The 18145-nt window shown below is 39.0% G+C and overlaps 1 protein-coding gene across 26 annotated transcripts in view; it reads right to left on the bottom strand.

The window, feature by feature from the left end:
- Positions 1-5093: 5093 nt before the first annotated feature.
- The window catches only part of MYBPC1 (myosin binding protein C1), a 75611-nt gene continuing 62559 nt past the window's right edge, over positions 5094-18145 (bottom strand). For 14 of the 26 annotated variants that reach the window (XM_065037626.1, XM_065037635.1, XM_065037617.1 and 11 more), the window contains 4 exons: positions 16351-16510; positions 14606-14742; positions 13647-13833; positions 5094-5825 (listed from right to left, as the gene is read on the bottom strand). In XM_065037626.1, coding sequence (XP_064893698.1) covers positions 5725-5825; positions 13647-13833; positions 14606-14742; positions 16351-16510 — 585 coding nt within the window. In that variant the 3' untranslated portion in view covers positions 5094-5724. Of the gene's footprint in view, positions 5826-7685; positions 7726-8884; positions 8944-13646; positions 13834-14605; positions 14743-16350; positions 16511-18145 lie in introns of all 26 variants that reach the window. The other 12 variants (XM_065037699.1, XM_065037610.1, XM_065037669.1 and 9 more) reach the window with 2 other exon arrangements.

The following is an 18145-nucleotide window of genomic DNA, read 5'->3' on the forward strand; positions in this document are numbered from 1 at the left end:
AGCAACAAGGCATAGAACAAGAAAAAAAAAAGAGCTGAAATCCAGTGCATTTAGAGTTCCAGTGCTTCTTCAGTATTCAGGATGCATTTTTGCTTCCAAATGCTCTCTGCTTCAGCAAAGCAGCAGCTTTACTTGTCAGTCACGAAAGCAGGCCATGAAAATCAAGTGACAGTAAGTACACTGTGCTTAAAATAGAATGCCTTTTGCTCCAGAATCTCAAAATGCAACAAAAGACATTCATAAAGTGAGTCTCCCTTCACAATACTCTGTAAAAGCCAGCAATATTATACATTTTTTTCCTAAAAGAGGTACAGGAAGCTTGATTTTTTTTCTAAAGGAATACTTTTAAAAATTTCTGAGTGTCAGTAAAGACCTCCTTATAAACAGCATATCCCAATTTAAGCATTCTTGAAAAGATTTGCATGTAGTTCTCCCCTTTTTATATTTGTGAGATTGTTCTCACTGAAGGAAAAGTGGGCTGGCACTGGCCATGACATTTCAATGCAAATGGGGAACTACAATGCCTGTATCAAGCTCCATATACAGCAATTTGAGAATGGATCCACATTTATACAACACTAGCATCTATATACCAGATGCCCTTTCATGGGCTTGGAGAACAAACCAAGAGAAGACAAAATATTTTCGTTTGGCTTCTTTAAAAAGACCCTCCTCCCTTCCCCCCCTCCCCCCTTTTTTTTTTAATTAACATTGGTTCTTCTTCCTGTGTGTGTGTATCCGTATGTGTATACATGTGTAATCTGCCTTCTTATTCCAAGTAATAACTTTCCTTGACCTGTGTAATTCACACTGAACACACCAAGGCAGAGCTTTCAAAAATACTACATTCCTACCAGATACGTGGAAGTGGGCAGAAAAGAGAATCCTCGTGAAAGATCCTACTGAACTATAACCTCAGAGTGTACTAGTTGATGGAGAGTATACATAGCAAACAGATAATACAAATAATGCAACCAGCTGAAGACTTAAACTGGTTTCACATACAATGACACATCAGGGTACACAACCGTAAGCCATACAAGCACTGCTAGTTTCACTTTTCCTGGAGCTTTTGTATTTTGCGGTTACTTTCTCTCATATGAGCAGGTTTTATTTGCTGTCCTCTGTTACTGTTAGGTCTCTTTCAGGTTCACTGATTTCCTGGAAATTTGTGTGAGCTGACTTTTGAGAAGTTTCTTACTGGGAGCATTAGGCCATATCTTCTACAGCATGATGCTCTTCTGCTTGTATTCTCTCTAGGTTGTTTTGCCTCTAGTTTTTGTTACCTTTGCTATGTCTTTATTCTCCCAACCTGGTATTAACTGCAGATTTCATTAGCATTTTCTTAACTGAGTGATTTTGAACACATTATTTCATCTATCAAACACCACCCCTGGAGAATCCCATTAGGCAACCCATCAAAAATAAAAACTTTATCTTTTGTTATTTTCTATTAAAGGTTTTGTAGCCCATTTTAGATCTACAAATTCCTTGCCTATCCCACCCCATCCTATCATTCCTCTCATAGTCATTTTCAATTATTTTTTCATCCAGAAGCTTGGCCAGTCAGCACAATTAGTGAGAGTATTAATTTATAGCACACTAATGCCCACTCATTTCAGTTCCACCCATGGCTCGATACCCAGCAGTTCCTATCGCTGTGGTGAATCTCCAGCCCCAGGGACAGGCAAACGCTGGGCAGCGTGACTGGGAAGGAATTAAGGGCACCTGAATAGAACACCTACTGTTCACACAGCGAAAAGTAGCTTAGTTCAGCTTGTCTTTTAACACTGCTGGCATCTGGTAGAAATTAGAGTAGCTAATTCCATCGGCAGAGAGCCTACAGAAGCTGAGATTTATGCTGGCTTCCCAGTTATTATGTATGGTATATTAAGGCTAAGGAGGCAGACAGATACAGAAGCTTGAAGGTATAAACATCTTTGTATGCAGAGCACGGGTAACCATGCACATCTTCTTTGCCTTACTGAAAAGCACAAACTGAAAATATTTTTTGCTTTTTGTGGCGACTATAGTATATCTCAACAGACAGACATTCTTTTAAATGAGGGCCATGTGCCTAAGTGCTTAAAGCTTAAACCTGCATTGCATATATTCAAACTGACCCTCTCCCACAGGCTTCCGTGCTTCAAGAGAGATGAAGGCAGACAAGAGTCACTGGTGAGATACAGAATAAAGAGAAACTATTAATCCTTTGTGGAATCCTCTTCTTAGTAGACATTGCCTTCTTTCATGTGCAAGTGTGAATGAATGTGTAGGAGATAACTGATTCTGGCAGGGCAGGGTGAAATGGGGGGAGGGGAGGAAGGTGCAGTGCCCAGGATCACTGTGAATGGAGAGTTGATTCCTTGCTCAGGTGGCAGCACAGAAGAAATCACAAAGAAGAGAAGGAAGAAAAAGGATCTCAGAGCAAGTAAGATTTACATTAAAAAGTGAGATCTTCTGATGCCTGAGGTGAAAGAAGTGGTAATTCAAGTGAAAAAAAAACCCATTAGTTCAGCAGTGGGAGTTGATAGTAACACATTCTTTTGTTATTGCATAATTACTGACTGCTGGATGTTTGAAAATGCGCTGACGTCACATAACCATCTTGTAATGTCCTACTTGTACCATTGGTCTAAGCAGACCTTTTTCTTTAGAAACCATAACTGGAGATCCCTCATTAGTCAGTAAGCACATAACCTACCCTCTCTATACAGCCAGAGTGAGAACTGGTAAATAAGTGACAGGGCAATAGGGGATTGACAGCCTGGGCAAATTACGTGTGACCTTGTATCTCACATGCTTCAGAGTTTGCTGGAGACTTGCAATCACTCTGACTCGTGAAATACTTGGAATTTAATGATGTTAGAGTTGGAAAAGTAATTTTACCTTATCTAAGGCATTTTTACTTTGCACAGTAAATCACTAATGATATGGTCTGAGTCCCTTTTTTAGCATGATGCCTATAAGAGCTCCACGAATTTCTGAGGAAGGGGGTGGATCCAGAGTCATAGAATCATTTCAGTTGGAAGAGACCCTCAGGATCATCGAGTCTAACCATAACCTAACTCTAGCACTAAACCATGTCCCTAAGAACCTCTCTAAATGCCTTTTAAACACCTACAGGAATGGTGACTCCACCACTTCCCTGGGCAGCCTGTTCCAATGCCTGACAACCCTTTCCATGAAGAATTTTTTCGTAATATCCAATCTGAACCTGCCCTGGTGCAACTTGAGACCTTTTACTCTTGTCCTATAACTTGCTACTTGGGAGAAAAGGCCAACACCCTCCATGCTACAACCTCCTTTCAGGTAGTTGTAGACAGCGATATGGTCTCCCCTCAGCCTCCTTTTCTCCAGGCTAAACAGCCCCAGTTCCCTCAACTGCTCTTCATAAGACTTGTGCTCCAGGCCCCTCACCAGCTTCATTGCCCTTCTCTGAACTGAGCTCTCTGTAGTACCTCAATGTCCTTCTTACAATGAAAGGCTCAAAATTGAACACAGGATTCAAGTTGCACCCTCACTAGGACCGAGTACAGTGACACAATCACTTCTCTAGTCCAGCTGGCCACACTATTCCTGATACAAGCCAGGATGCTGTTGGCCTTTTTGGCCACCTGGGCACACTGCTGGCTCATATTCAGCTGGCTGTCAATCAACACCCCCAGATCCCTTTCCACCAGGCAGCTTTCCAGCCACTCTTCCCCAAGCCTGTACCACTGCCTGGGATTGTTGTGACCCAAGTGTAGGACCCGGTACTTGGCCTTGTTAAACCTCATATAACTGGCCTCAGCCCAATGATCCATCTGGTCCAGATCCCTCTGTATGGCCTTCCTACCCTCCAGCAGGTCAACACTCCCACCCAACTTGGTGTCATGCGCAAGCTTGCTGAGGGTGCACTCAATCACTTCATGCAGATCGTTGATAGAGAGATTAAGCATAACTTGTCCCAATACTGAGCCCTGGGAAACACCACTTGTGACCGGCTGCTGACTGGATTTGACTGCGTTCACCACAGCTCTTTGGGCCCAGCCCTCCAGCCAGTTCTTTATCCATCACAGAGTACACCTGTCCAGGTCATGAGCTGCCAGCTTCTCCAGGAGAATGCTGTGCTAACAGTGTCAAAGGCCTTACTGAAGTCTAAGTACACAATATCCACAGCCTTTCCCTCATCTACTAGGTGGATCACCTTGTCGTAGAAGATCAGGTTGGTCAAACAGGACCTGCCTTTCATAAACCCATGTTGACTGGGCCAGATCACATGGTTTTCTTGCATGTGCTGTGTGATGTGACTCAAGATGATCTGCTCCATGACCTTCCTTGGCACCAAGGTAAGACTGACAGGCCCGCGGTTCCCTGAATCCTCCTTCGGGCCCTTCTTGTAGATGGACATCACGTTAAGCAACTTCCAGTCAACTGGGACCTCCCTGGTTAGTCAAGATTGCTGATAGATAATGGAAAGTGGCTTAGTGATCACCTCTGCCAGCTCCCTCAGCACCCTTGGGTGTATCCGATCTGGCTCCACAGACTTGTGGGTGTCCAAGTGGTGTAGCAGGTCACCAGACATTTCCCTTTGGATTATTTGGGCTTCATTCTGCACCTCATCCCTGTCTTCTGGCTCAGGGGGCTGGGTACCTAGAGCACAACTGTTCTGACTATTAAAGACTGAGGTGAAGAAGGCATTTAGTACCTCAGCCTTTCCCTCATCTTCTGTCACTGTGTTTCCCCACACATCCATCAGGGGATGGAGATTCTCCTTAGCCCTCCTCTGGTTGCTAATGTATTTATAGACACATTTCTTGTTGCCTTTTACAGCAACATGATGAAAGCTGTCACAGTTGGCATTTACAGTATGTAAATATATATATTTAAAATATTGAAAACATATAGATAAAAATTGCAGGTATCTATAGCATTAGCTTTCAGCCACATTCTGTGTCATGTATCTTAAAATGTAAGTCCATTGGGCTGATGCTGTTTGCCACTCAGTTGATGGGCTCATGTTCCTGCTTTACAGTATTTGGAAATTAAACAAGAAATGTGGTAAAACAAGGTAGAAAAAAACCATAAAAAAATAGTAAACAAGAACTTGATAGATCTTAAACACTTCATATTTATTGTACATTAAATAAAACAATTTCAGTTCAGTTGAGAGACTGATGGGTTGGATTTAGGAAATCAAAACTTCTAAAGGAAGATATGTTCAGCTTAAATGTTCATTAAGTACATATGTATTAATTACGTTATAGTAAAACCATATTCTGTTAAACCATTCTCAGGTGAATAAGATACATTATCAAAGAGGTATATATTCCAAGGGTCTTATTGCACAGCTACTGGCTAATCCATGTACTTCCAGTCTGAGAAGCATATGCTTTGTACCATTGAGAACAAACTCTGACTGCCTCCTTGTGTTTATTACACAGCTTCTCCTCTTTCCTCATTAAAAATCAGAACACAATATCAAACAGAAAATAAAGCTGAACATTACAAAACGTGTGTTGTCTTCGGTTCATTTAATTTCAACCCCAAAACAATCCATGCGTATTCTTTCTTTTCAGTAAGAGCAGGTAGGGAAAACAAAACAACAAATAAGGAAAAAAAAAAAGAAAGGAAAAAAGAAAATTCCCAACCACGCATTTGTTCTGACATTGCAAGAACTAAAATGCTGTAATTCTGCTACCAATTTCCAGCGCAGTGGGAGGAAACACTGTGGACGGACTCTCACTTCCCCTCAGTTTTGTCTGCCTGCACTTCACGCATATATGAATCAATGATATGCGGAGGCACTCCATCCATCAATAGTCTGAAGAACGAAAGCCCACCTAGAAACAAGGAATAAGGCAGTCTTTAGTTTGAAGGTCCCTGGAGCAAGAGCTTTGTACCTTTATTTCCTGGAGTAAGTGATAAAGATTTAGTTGGTCCCTGTTGCATACTTCATTTTGAGATGGGGTAAAATTCATCCCTGTTCAAAAGTCCAGCACAAGAATTAACCATTATTTAATCTCCGTACTACAGAGAACATTCCTGTCCTCTTGTGCAGGGTGAATTTCACTTCTAGCACGTCATTTATTCAGTCATTTCTCTCACTCCATGCAATAATCTGATAAGCTTCACCTCAAATAACCCTGCTGGATTTCCATCAGCCTGGGTGGAGTATAGTCAGAGATGGAAGTCAGCCCAGAGGGAGCAACACCTGACAATGATGAGTTTGGAAAACATGCAGAGACATTCAAAAGGTTTATAAGTATTTAGCAAAATATTTACCATGTTGCTTGAAAATAACAGCTGGATGACATATGTAAAATGATATTTTCTTTATCCCCCCCCATATTCCAGTTTTATGCTGGGTGGAGTCAATATTCACTGAACAGGTATCAGAAGTACCATACCCAGCCCTTTAGGTCTATGATGTGCCTTTTGACTGTGGCTCAGCCACCGCGAGTAAAAAACTGAACCAAACGTATTTTACATCACTGCTGTAGTAGAAACCGGGGCTTATAAGAAAGCCATTGGAAGCACTCAATATTTAATTTGGTGTTCTGATTAAAGAGGCAAGGCAAAAGATTTTTGAAGAACATTTGATAATTTTAGCAATCCAGAACAAAATATTTATTTCAGTGCCCAGAAAAATGTGTATGTAGAGAGAAGTACACCAGGGCATGCCAGATCCCAGTGATGTAGAAGTAGTAATTTTATACAAATAATCCAAATTAGAAGTGCAATTTCATGCCATTGAAAAAAATGTCATGGAAACAAAACACATGAGTATTTCTGCTAATTTCGTTGAAATCAAATGACATTTGGGAGAAACAGTTGGAAAAAGATAAATATTTTGCTAAAAACATTAGAGTCCGACTTTTCTCAAGGTGTAAGAAAGCTACGTACCATTACTATTCCTTTTACAAATCTACATGAGTGTTTTGTTCTTCAAGTTGCAAAGCCACCCACTGATAACTGCACTTACCTTCTCAGCTTTTTCTGGAACACACCAAAATCTTTAAAGCAAAACCACATTGCCTGGATGAAGATATCACTGTTTCTGAATGCTTCAGCTAAATGCAACTGAGCTGATACTTACATATAGCATTTACCCTGAGTATAGATTTCAACGTTTTATAACCTTTATTAACACAAAGATTATCCAGTTGAAGTGCTATTAGTTACTAGCGATTATGGACTGTGCCGTCATTGTTGCAGAACTGTTCGCTGCCGACCTTAGGTAGATGCACAATACAGACGAAAAAAAGCATGCGTTTTGGCATTCTTTTCAACTCATGTAGTGCAAGTTGTGATATGAATCATTCGTTTTAAAATGAAATTAGCTGTGGAATAAATATTTCATTGATATAGAGGTATACTCCTATATGAAAATAACTGACTGTAAATGCAAAATGCTCTTATATTACTTGCATTTTATTCATATTAATTGGTAATGCTAACTCATGCATTGTTAAATTCAATTGAAACATACACTGTTAGAAAGTAGTGGGATGTACTGCTAAGAAGAATAACAAGCCTTTATGACAAAAATCTGGTTTTATATGCATTAAAACTATCATGCTACTCATTTCAAAAGACATTTTCATTAAGTGGCATAATGAAAATCATGCCATACTAGGCAGACATTGTATGACCTGTAAACAGACATAAGCTTCATATGCAAGAACCATATGAAAGCTTACCTTAGATGACAATATACATTCAAAAATCCTTACTGTGTAACTAAGGGAGAGAGAGAAAGAGAAGTAACAATTTAATCGCAAACACAAAAGTAGAGAGAAAATGTTGAGGGAAATTATGCTTACAATTATGTCAGGATGATGTTTTAATCCTTAGTCATGTAAAATATATAGGAATAGAAGCACATGAAGAGTAAAAGGTAGGGATCCAGTTCCACTTCAAAATTATCATTAATATGTAAAAGCTATATTAATATGTACAAGTAACTATAACTCCTGTAATTAGTCTAAAGTATAGATTGGAACCAAATAATGCAAATGACATTTATGATAAAAGTTTCCAAATGTAGCTTCAAGGAAGCTAACACATATATATATATAGTATTTTCCACCAGGGAAAAAAAAGCACACACATAACACTGAAGCATATATATATATATGTTGAAACTCTATAAGGCAAAATAATCAAGTACAGACTAATAACCTACCTGTGCACTAAAGTATGTACTTTGTTACATATCCACATTTACATTACTTGAAGCATGCTATTTATAGGAGCCCTTACCTTTAATTAAACATTTTGACTCTATGAAACATCTGAACCCAAATTTAAAGTAAACCCCAGAGGAAATGAAGTAAAATTATATGCTTGTAAGAAAAAAAAACACATGGATTTCAATTGGATCAAGATTTCTTCCCTAGGTTCTGTAGTGCAAGCTGGACTTGCATGTAAGTGCATGGACAGTCACTCTCAGCACTAACTTGTAACCAAAGACTATAATGCTGTCATAAAGAATGTCTTCTAAGCACAGTAAATAACTTTATGATACTTCTGTTCTTTCAACAGTTCTACAAGCTGAGAGCTGTTTTTCAAATTTCTATTCCTTGGAAATGTCTAAGTGTTTTGGTCTAAGGTACTCATAGACATTAAAGAAATTCTTTATAGGTACATGTAGTTCTGTGCCCAGTGACACAGCAGAAATATGTCTAAAACCTTTTTAATTCAGATGTTAAATACCCATATTCTTGATTAATTTGGCCTTCTTTGCTCATGTGACATAGACATTGTATGCCATGAGACACTAGCTAGTTTAATCTAAAAAGCAACTAAATACACACTTTGCATGCAGAAAATGCGTTGCATGTGGAAAGAAAGGAAGGGAATGAAATGGAATGTCCAGGGGAGTATGCTTATTATAAACCTGATTATTCCCCGCCAAGAAGAATGGTTCTCCTGGGTTAATTACTCCTTGATATATCACTGCAGAATCAGAATATTTATAGTGGTATTTATTTGCATTTGAAATTCTTCCCAGTTGATCTTAACACCTTATATTTTAATATTTCTTATACAGAATCTTTGCTATCGTCAACCTGTTAAAGTGATCACCAACCGTGATTTTGCTCTTAAGATAAACATTCTCCAAAAACATTCGTTTCATTATAAAAGAAGCAAGGTGCTTTAACTGAACCTTTTAATTGACCTCAGTGAAGCTGATAAGGAATCAGTTCCTTACTGCAAATAATGAAAATTCACAGACAATGCTATGGATCTACCTAAAACCTGATATATATTTTGAATTTTCTGTATGTGACATATATAATTAGATTCCGTGTATGCATCATCTTTCAAGATATATGAGGTGGAGTTATCCTTTTGCATAAGATATGTTGCTTGACTTTTTTCAGCACCTTTATTTTTACAAAGAAAAAGCCATTGTACATACAGCTCACATAACTGCCATCTTTAAATTTGCTCAGCAAAACTGAAAACACAGGAATAAAATAACATCTGAAATAACATCAGTAAATGCAATCTTTTTTTTGAGGACGGAATAGGAATTTTTTATTTTTATCTTTATTGTGCTCATAATTAATTGTTTTTCTTGAAATGTGCATTAAGTTTAGTAACCACCAGGGTTTTAATTTAGTACTAAAACACGGTAAGTGAATGGCTAAAAAAGTAGAAAATTGTAGCATAATGATAGCATTCATAGAGTATTCATAGCCACTCAGTTTTTCAAATACTACGCAAACCTGGAAATTCTAGACTGTTCTCTGAGTAGTTCTATGGCATTCCTAGGACTGGGCTTATATATATGCATGATAAATTTCAGATCTCCAACACTTGAGAAGTATAAGGATGAAAGAAATTCTAGCCAACATAAGGAAAATTCACTTACTGCAATATATACTGTTGCATGTCATAGATCTCTTTAGCATGACTTACTATCCAAAGATCTGTAGGGATAGCACTGTAGCTGCTATATTCACCAAATGGGTAGCATAGGCTTGAGCCTGTTGGTTTTATTCAAGCAATATTAATCTGTATCTCATAATTTTATTAATGTAGAACTTGATTGTTACTTGCTGCAGTAAAGCTGAACCAGTTTAAAGCTATACATATGAATACATAGACACACACACACATAAACACACACTGCAATCTATTTCCAGTGAGTCAGAAATCCACAACTGTGTGTCACCGTGATGAGTAGTCATCTGCAGAGCCCTCCTAAATGAACAAACAGGCTGGGAAACTTAAGAGAATGATAATTCAACACATAAATCAATAGAAAAGTGAAATAAGACATAATTATGTTTTATGCTTTGGCTGTTTAATACTCATTTGCGTTTGTCTGTATCATATAGCAAACCCTAAGCCTACCCTGGCTTGCCAAGCTGCAGCTGCTGTGTTTACTTAATCCTATTCCCTTTGAATTCATCAGCTGAAGTGCCTGTCATGTTAAGAGCATCAGCACTGCCCCCTTCCAACAGCTGTGCTGTATCTAAGCCCCATAATTTGCTAGTCTAAGCAGTATTCAAAAAGGAGTCCGAAGTAATGGCTAAATCTGCCAGGATGGAAGGAGAAATCTCAGCAAGAGTGATCACTCACAGACCAAACCCTTGGGATAGAACCACAATACGAGGCTTGGTGGGAGGGAGTGGGACTGTACCAGGTAATGGTTGATATCAGATTGGGTTCAGAAACCAACTATTAACTAGGGGAGGTGGTATTTAGGTTAATGAAGCAGCCCATCACATAGCTAAGAGGACAGGAACAGCACACGGTCCAGGTGGGGTCTGAACAGCCTGCATTTTTTAAGATTTCTTCCAGGTTAAAGTACTGCTCTGAGCAAAATGTCTATTGTATAGTATTCATTTTTTTTTTTTTTCAGTTGAGCTTTTAAAGTAAATATTACTTTATTTGAGAAGAAAGAAAACTTTTTGACTCTAGAAATGTCTGTGCTACAAGCCTTTCGCAATCAGTGCATGTAGGAGGTTTTGTTTAGAGGTGGGAAAGCATTGATGAACTGAATCTTGTCTAAAAGGAGTAATTCTGTCAGCCTCATTCTCACTGTGGCAAAGGTGTGTTTAACTGCAAACCCAAAACAAGGTGCCAGGGTAATTGAGACCATAGGATGTGCTGCAACCAGCTGATAGACTGATTAATGCAACCCTCAGAACACGATACAAAGCCCAGGGTTTCCTGTGGTATGAATGATTGGGGCAGGGTGATAATTGAATTTGACTGAGGTACTAGGGTATGCTGACTGGGTTAAGAACTGAGTCAAAATCTCAGACTCAAAGAACTGGAAATAACATTGAAATGTCATTTAATGCATATCATAATCCTAACAAATTGCACAGCTGTCAACCTTCTAACCTGCTCTTAAGGCTCTTGGTATCAAAGGCTCTACAACCTCTGCAGGAAATCTGCCCTAGTGCTTCACTTCTCTGACACTTTTCTACCCTAAATGTTTGCTGCTGTGTTGCCAGATAGAATTTTTTTGTTTTAATGTTTAATTTAATTTTTCCATTATGGAAAGAATGTGACAGGCCTGGAAGCCTGTGAAGATGGTAGATCATGTGCTCTCTGTTTCAGAGCAGTACTCAGAAAACTGGACCTGCAAAAGTTAAATAAACATTTGTTAGCAAAAATCCTCAGGGATGTCAACTCAGCTGTTCCTAGTAGACACCTTAATGAACAGAACTGTAGCTTTTTTTTCCTAGATAAATTGCTTCTAAGTGACTAATTGATTTTCAGCCTATTTCAGATACCAGCCCATAAATGTTCATAAATTTAAGAAATTAAATTCCCCATCAGTATTGACCAAAAGCAAACATGTTTCCACACTAACACCGAGTAGCCTCCACTTCTTCTGAAAATATTCTTGGAAAATGTTGTGTATTAAAAGAGCACCTGAATGAAAACATGGTGCTTGTCTTACACTTCAAAAATAGAAAACTAATTCATCCTGATATTTAGTGAAAAAAAAGTTCCAAGATCAACAGAAGCACCTGTATTTCACAACAGCTGGAAAGGGAATTGCTGAAGAATAATATGTAACCCATGGCAACATTTGGAGTTTAGACTTCCTAAAACTGAGAGATATTAGTTAATTTGTGTCTTATCTTAGAAATATTTTACAGTGAAACAAAGGACAGCAATGAACAGCTTCTTGTATTTAAAATGTAGTATTTGGTTGTACTACAAGCAATGTGCTGAAGACTAAAAAGTTACAACTGAATGTAAATGTGCATGAGAACTTTAGGGCTTAGGGATTTAGGAAGTTTAATGAAACAGCAAAGAAGCTTGGCCTTTCAGTATAAAAAAAATGAGATGAAGCAGCCTTCTCACATGATGAGGTCTTCTGTTCCACTGTGAAATAGAGAGTTTGCTTGTGATTAAGGAAAACGATCATACTTCCAGGATGTGGACATCACCTTTAGACACAGTGTCTTAAAAATAAATCGTGAAAATGAAGAAACATATTATGTACATTTTCATTATATTAGTGAAATGTTCATATACCCGACATTTATTGCAGTGGCTTCTTGCTTGCAGATTTGAGCTGCGGGACAAGATACATCAGAAAACGGAAAGTGAAATCCAAAATAAACACAATGCAATCCAAAAGGATATTAAATATTATGGTTTTCATTATGAACTAGCATGATGGAAATAATATAATTAGGACCGTATTCAGGTACCCTAAATTCCCTCTAAATTCCTGAGTTAGACACTTCCTATCAGCTGCTTTATGCAGCTTTCCTTACTTATAACCTGAAATTGTTTTTTTCAGAAATACTTAGCTTATTTCACAGCAAAAGCCTCTGGTGGGAGTCAGTCCAGCTAAATATGACCCTGTCTTTCCCTAGGAGGTAATTTTCTGAAAATATGCGCCTGAGATTATTCATTGGTAGTCCAATCCAAATCCTATTGCTGTTCACGATATCCTAATCAGTGCTAAACTACCTGGAATTCAGAAAATGTATCTATTAATGAAAATAAATATGTCTTCAGTTGTAGAAGGGTAACCTACTTTGTCCTCTTTCCCTGTATTTGCAAAGACCATGGTTTTGATTACTTTGTTCTTAAAGGAAATACAGCAATTGTATCAACTAGCTTGTGTCCTTGTTGCTACATTTGCTAACAAACTACATTAAGAAGTTTTCCTTGGAAGCAAATATTTGGTTTGTTTCATACGTAACTTTAAGGCAGACAAAGACTACGCTGAACAAATCTTTCTTCCTTCTCTCCTTCTCCCCTTGCCATTTCCTCCAGAGATATCTGTCTCTTACCCAAGATGATTTTTTTAATATTTTCCCAAAGAATTTTATGGCTGAGTCTTACTAGAGTTTTTTGGGTAAGCGGCATAGTTCTAAGAGGTGTAGTCTACCATTTGGTCACTTGTGGAAAAAGTCTTGCATTCGCTGGAGGTGCTAATTGGTGTGCAGGGAAAAAAGAGGACAAGATAGCACAAGCACAGCATGTTGGTTTTCAAATAGAAAACCAAGAAAACAATATATTTTATTTTGTCTTAATGAAGCTATTATTTTTCACCTGGGAAAGTTAAAAAAGTTGTTTGAACTCCCTTTTACATTTGCCTTGCATACGTCTGACTCCTGTGTAGCTCGTGTTCAGAAAACAGCACATTTGCAATGGTTTAAATGCCTTACCTTTCACTTCCAGTTTGCAATCAACTTCTGCCTCTCCCAGTTCGTTGACTGCTCGGCAAGTGTAAGTACCTCCGTCATAGGGACTGGGTTTGCGGATCTCCAAGGTGCAGACACCTTGGTTGCTGAACATTCGGTACCTTGGGTCATTCATTATAGCAACTTTGTTTTTCAGCCAGGTTATTTTGGGCTGTGGTAAAAAGAAAAGAACACCCACATGCACAAACCTATAAACTTAAATGTTTTATCTCTTTTACACGGGTTGCATCATGCATCTGTTTTCAAGTAAGATTTTTTTCAGTGCAGCTCCTATCACGTTATTAAAGTCTTAAGTATAAGCCTGTTATCAATATGAGGTGCTTTGTAGTGGTAGCAAACATTCAGCAATAGCTTCTGACATCCAGTTACTCTACGTCAATAAGAAAAGCATGTTTTTACACAGTATTGCACACAGAACAGTCACGATCTGTGAAGAGTGAGTAGAAAACATGTTCTTAAACACTCTTGAGTTTGTATTTTACTTGTCAGTTCAGTTTTTCACAACAGAAAACAGATCACAAAAAGACAATTCAAAAGAAACTGGAAGATGCATTGCACAGTGGGTCTGAGAACTAACATGGTCCATGGAGTATTCCTGCATTTTTATAGAATAATTATGGCTTTATTTTAGTAACAACATGTACTGATATATTAACTGTACAGCTGTTGTCAGTGCCGGTCCCAGTATAGCCCAGCATTTCCTGAGGCTCTGCCCTTTCACTGAGTTATCTGTGGCTTTAGTAACTATTAAAATGCCTATATCACAGATAAGCAGGTCCTATTTTGTGTTCTTTAAAGCCCGCATGACTCCTTTTGCCTTCAGCCTGGCTTGTGAGGCAAATAGTAAAAATGGCACCACAATTTTCAGTGTCAGGTTAAAGTCTTTTGTGTTTTATCTGATACTGTTACGAGCTGTGCTGTACCTTGGGGTTGCCCCGAACGCTGCAGTTCAAAGTCGCGTTGTAACCAGCTACAGCAAACGTGTTGACTAGAGGCTGAGTAAACAACGGCCGTTCACTGAAGTCAAAATCATTGTAAACTGGATATTTGTAGACTTTACCTATGAAATAAAGAAAGCATTTATAAAAACAGTGTTGACGTGTATCTAAATACCCGTGCATCTTAAAAAGCTGCAAAAGTCTGAATCTGTTCTCATCGGCACCACTTTAGCTAGCGACCTAATGCTGGTAATTGCACCTTTAGGGGAGGCTGGAAGTGAGCCTGGGAAGTGACCATAGTCCTTGGTCATACTATAGAGTAGATGTCTGAGAGGTCGTCTTTGTTTCCTGAGAGGTGGCATACAAAATAACAAACATTTATTCTCTGTCTTTGTCTGCATGTTAGAGAACAGGATGGATCCTGTCTGATGTACTGTGGGATGCTTGTCTTCACAGGCTGTGTTCACTCTGTTGCTGATTACTTTTCACAGTTTGTTCTGACTACAAACTGGCTCTGTAGCTGAAAACCCACATTTTTCTTTCTGCTTCATACACTGCACTAACAATACAAATATGTGAATGGATATACTTCCTGTACAAGGAAAACATGGTAGCAAAATCTAGTTTTTCACTGCCGCTTTTTCCCTGCTGTGCAATGAAAGTTACCATCAATGCATCATCTTCACTCACAAACTAAGCTGGCATTTAAAACAGCTGGACAGAATGACATCTGTTCATGTGCACAGGTATCACTAAACATCTTTGCTTCACTGAAATATGATCTAAGCTCTCGTGCTGACTTCAGTGCGGTTGAGGCCTGATACGTGCTCGCATGACAAGGGCAAATAAGCAGTGATGAAAAACAGTTTCTATAGCCCTTGTTTTGCTCATGGTCCCATTTCTAAAAGAGCAGTTGTTTTCTTTTTAATAATGGAAGTGGGATCTAGTACTCCCGGCCTCCAGTCCTTCAGCCTGTCACTATGGTTTTTACAGGTTGTCTGTTCTCTGCATCATGGCAGTCAGGTGTTCCTTTCTTTCAGACAAACTGAGGTAATCTGGACTGATTTTTCTTCCTTTAAACCACCCGTTTGTTGAATTTCCCTTCCATAAAGGAGCAGGTGGTCGTTTTTGTTGTTGGTTTTTAAAAAGTTTACGGTACCATTTCAAATGGACTATTTCTGACATGTCAGGATTTCTGACTGCAGAATCAGATTTTGTCCATCTCCACCTGCAAGAGATGTGAAGCAGGGTTCTCTGATCCTGCCTGAAATGGGCAGGAGCACTTGTACAGCTGCTGCCAAGTCTCCACTGGGAAGCAGTGACCCACTGCTTCTAGCAAAACTGTTTCTTCACTCCTTCTCCATCTCTTTGCATAGAATCATAGAATTGTTTTGTTTGGAAAAGATGGTTAAGATTGTTGAGTTCAACCATTGACCTAGCACTAAAAGTCCACTTCTGGTTGCCTTAGACCTGCCAGTGATGACATGAGTAGGAGATCTAAGATTGCAGAAAATGTCAGAACGTGGGAAAAATGTCCCACCCTCACTTAAAAAAAAACCCACAACTGTGAACTATGTGGACAAACCAAGACATCTTGATATGAAATGTCCTGGCTGTCTTGGAGCTAGGGATGCATCTGAATGCTTTAGAGATATGGCCTTTACCTCTAATCACCTTACAGGCTCTGAACACACCCTTCCCTTTTGACAAGGAACAGATAATTAGCTAACCATCCTTTGCAATCAAAGCGCTCTCTTTGGTCATCGTTGCGTCCTCACTGAGTCCACACATGTTTTCAGCGAAGACTCGGAAGTAGTACTCGTTTCCTATGACGAGCTCATTGATGGTGGCACTGGTGCGGTGATAGTGCTCCATTACTGTGAACCATTCCTGAAAGACACAAACACAGAGAGTCAGCTTCCTCCCAGCGCTCTGCACCTCTCAGCCATTAACTGTTTGGGAGAATCATCAAGCTTGTGGGAGTAAGATTTTTCTTTTAAGAGAACATCGATGGATATTGAAAAAGTGAGGTTGGCAATAATTCTTTATTCTGTCTGAAATGAGTGACAATGAGAATCTCATGGAGCTCACTGCTAAGCAGTGAAGGCCGCATGGAAAGTGAACCCTACTGAACTGTTACACTTCCTTAGCTTGGAGGATTTGATTTAGGAAATCCAATATTACAAAGGTTGTATTGTGTAAAGCCAGGCAAGCTCCTTTCTTCCTAGTGCATGCTGCTGACAGAGAAGGTACTGCTGCAAATAAGAAAAGCAGTGGCACGTACTGCTCTGCAGTTACATGTCCTCAGAAGAGGCCAATGCACTAATCTGCTCCCTGTTCCACAGGTTGAGTGTTCATGAGAAATGTAATTTTATGCAGGTGGCTCTCTGATCAGAAGAGACTCAAACGAAGAGGTGGCTTTTGGCACTTTAGTCTTGCAGCAGTAACGGGACATGTAATTTCTATCCTAGTACACAATACCTAAATAACAAACTGAGATCAATGAGTATAATGTTAAAAAATGCAATTAATATAAAGTACAATATGACCACAGCAATGTTTTTGCTTTTCTTTACTCTGCCCTACGTAGTGTTCTTGCTTTCCCAAAGATGAACTTGTGCTGAGTTCCCTGTGCCACAGTTTCCATTGATATCTGGTAATCTTTAAGAGCCAAAGTGCCTTTCGGGAAACAGTTATCTGTAAAAGGCAAGCTGGGCCATGATTGCAGAATTCAACACCACAGAGGCTATGGGAACAGTATGACCCCAAATGATCTGTGACACACTGGACCCTAGACGCTGCTATTGTTGCTTTCTCCTTAACACAGTAATTTAGAGATGGGACATCATTGTTCTGGTCACTGTACAGAGACCATCTCTTCTTACAGTCTGAAGCAAAAGAAAAAATGAAGAATGGGAAGAGAAATAGTGGCACAGGAAGAATGAATTCATCAGAACGTGAAGGAGATCAACATATTCAAGTTTGGGGGAGAGGGGAAGTGACAAAAGATTCCCTTAGATAACGCAAATCCTAAAATATTGTCCTAGATTTCCAGTGTTTGACTTTACAGTAAGTGTTAACTGTAAGAATCCAGCTATTGTCTTTCAAGGAAGTGTAAAATTCATGTTAGTTTACTGAAAATAATTAACATCTCTATATTGCACTTTGCACCTGTAAGTCTCAAAGGAGTTTACAAGTTACACATGTACCATTTTGCGATGGGTAGTAAGGAGTGGCAATGACTTACACAATGGGATATTACAGGTTTAAAAGCAATAGCACGACATTTTGGTTCTAGTAGCAACTTACTGACTTCAAACTTAGTATGTTTGGGTTTTATTTTCTCTACTGAGACAAAGGAAATAAAGCAGAATTACTTCCCTCAAATCCACCTGTCCTTTTCCTTTTAGTCCTCTCTTTGGCATAATCTGAAAACACTTCCATTTTTAGGCTTTAGATAGAGTGAACAGAAGATTTCTAGAATTTTTAGAGATGCCTTGCAGATTTTCTGAGCACTGTCTAATC

The sequence above is a fragment of the Columba livia genome, chromosome 1 (assembly GCF_036013475.1).
Source record: "Columba livia isolate bColLiv1 breed racing homer chromosome 1, bColLiv1.pat.W.v2, whole genome shotgun sequence".
Classification (NCBI taxonomy): domain Eukaryota; kingdom Metazoa; phylum Chordata; class Aves; order Columbiformes; family Columbidae; genus Columba; species Columba livia.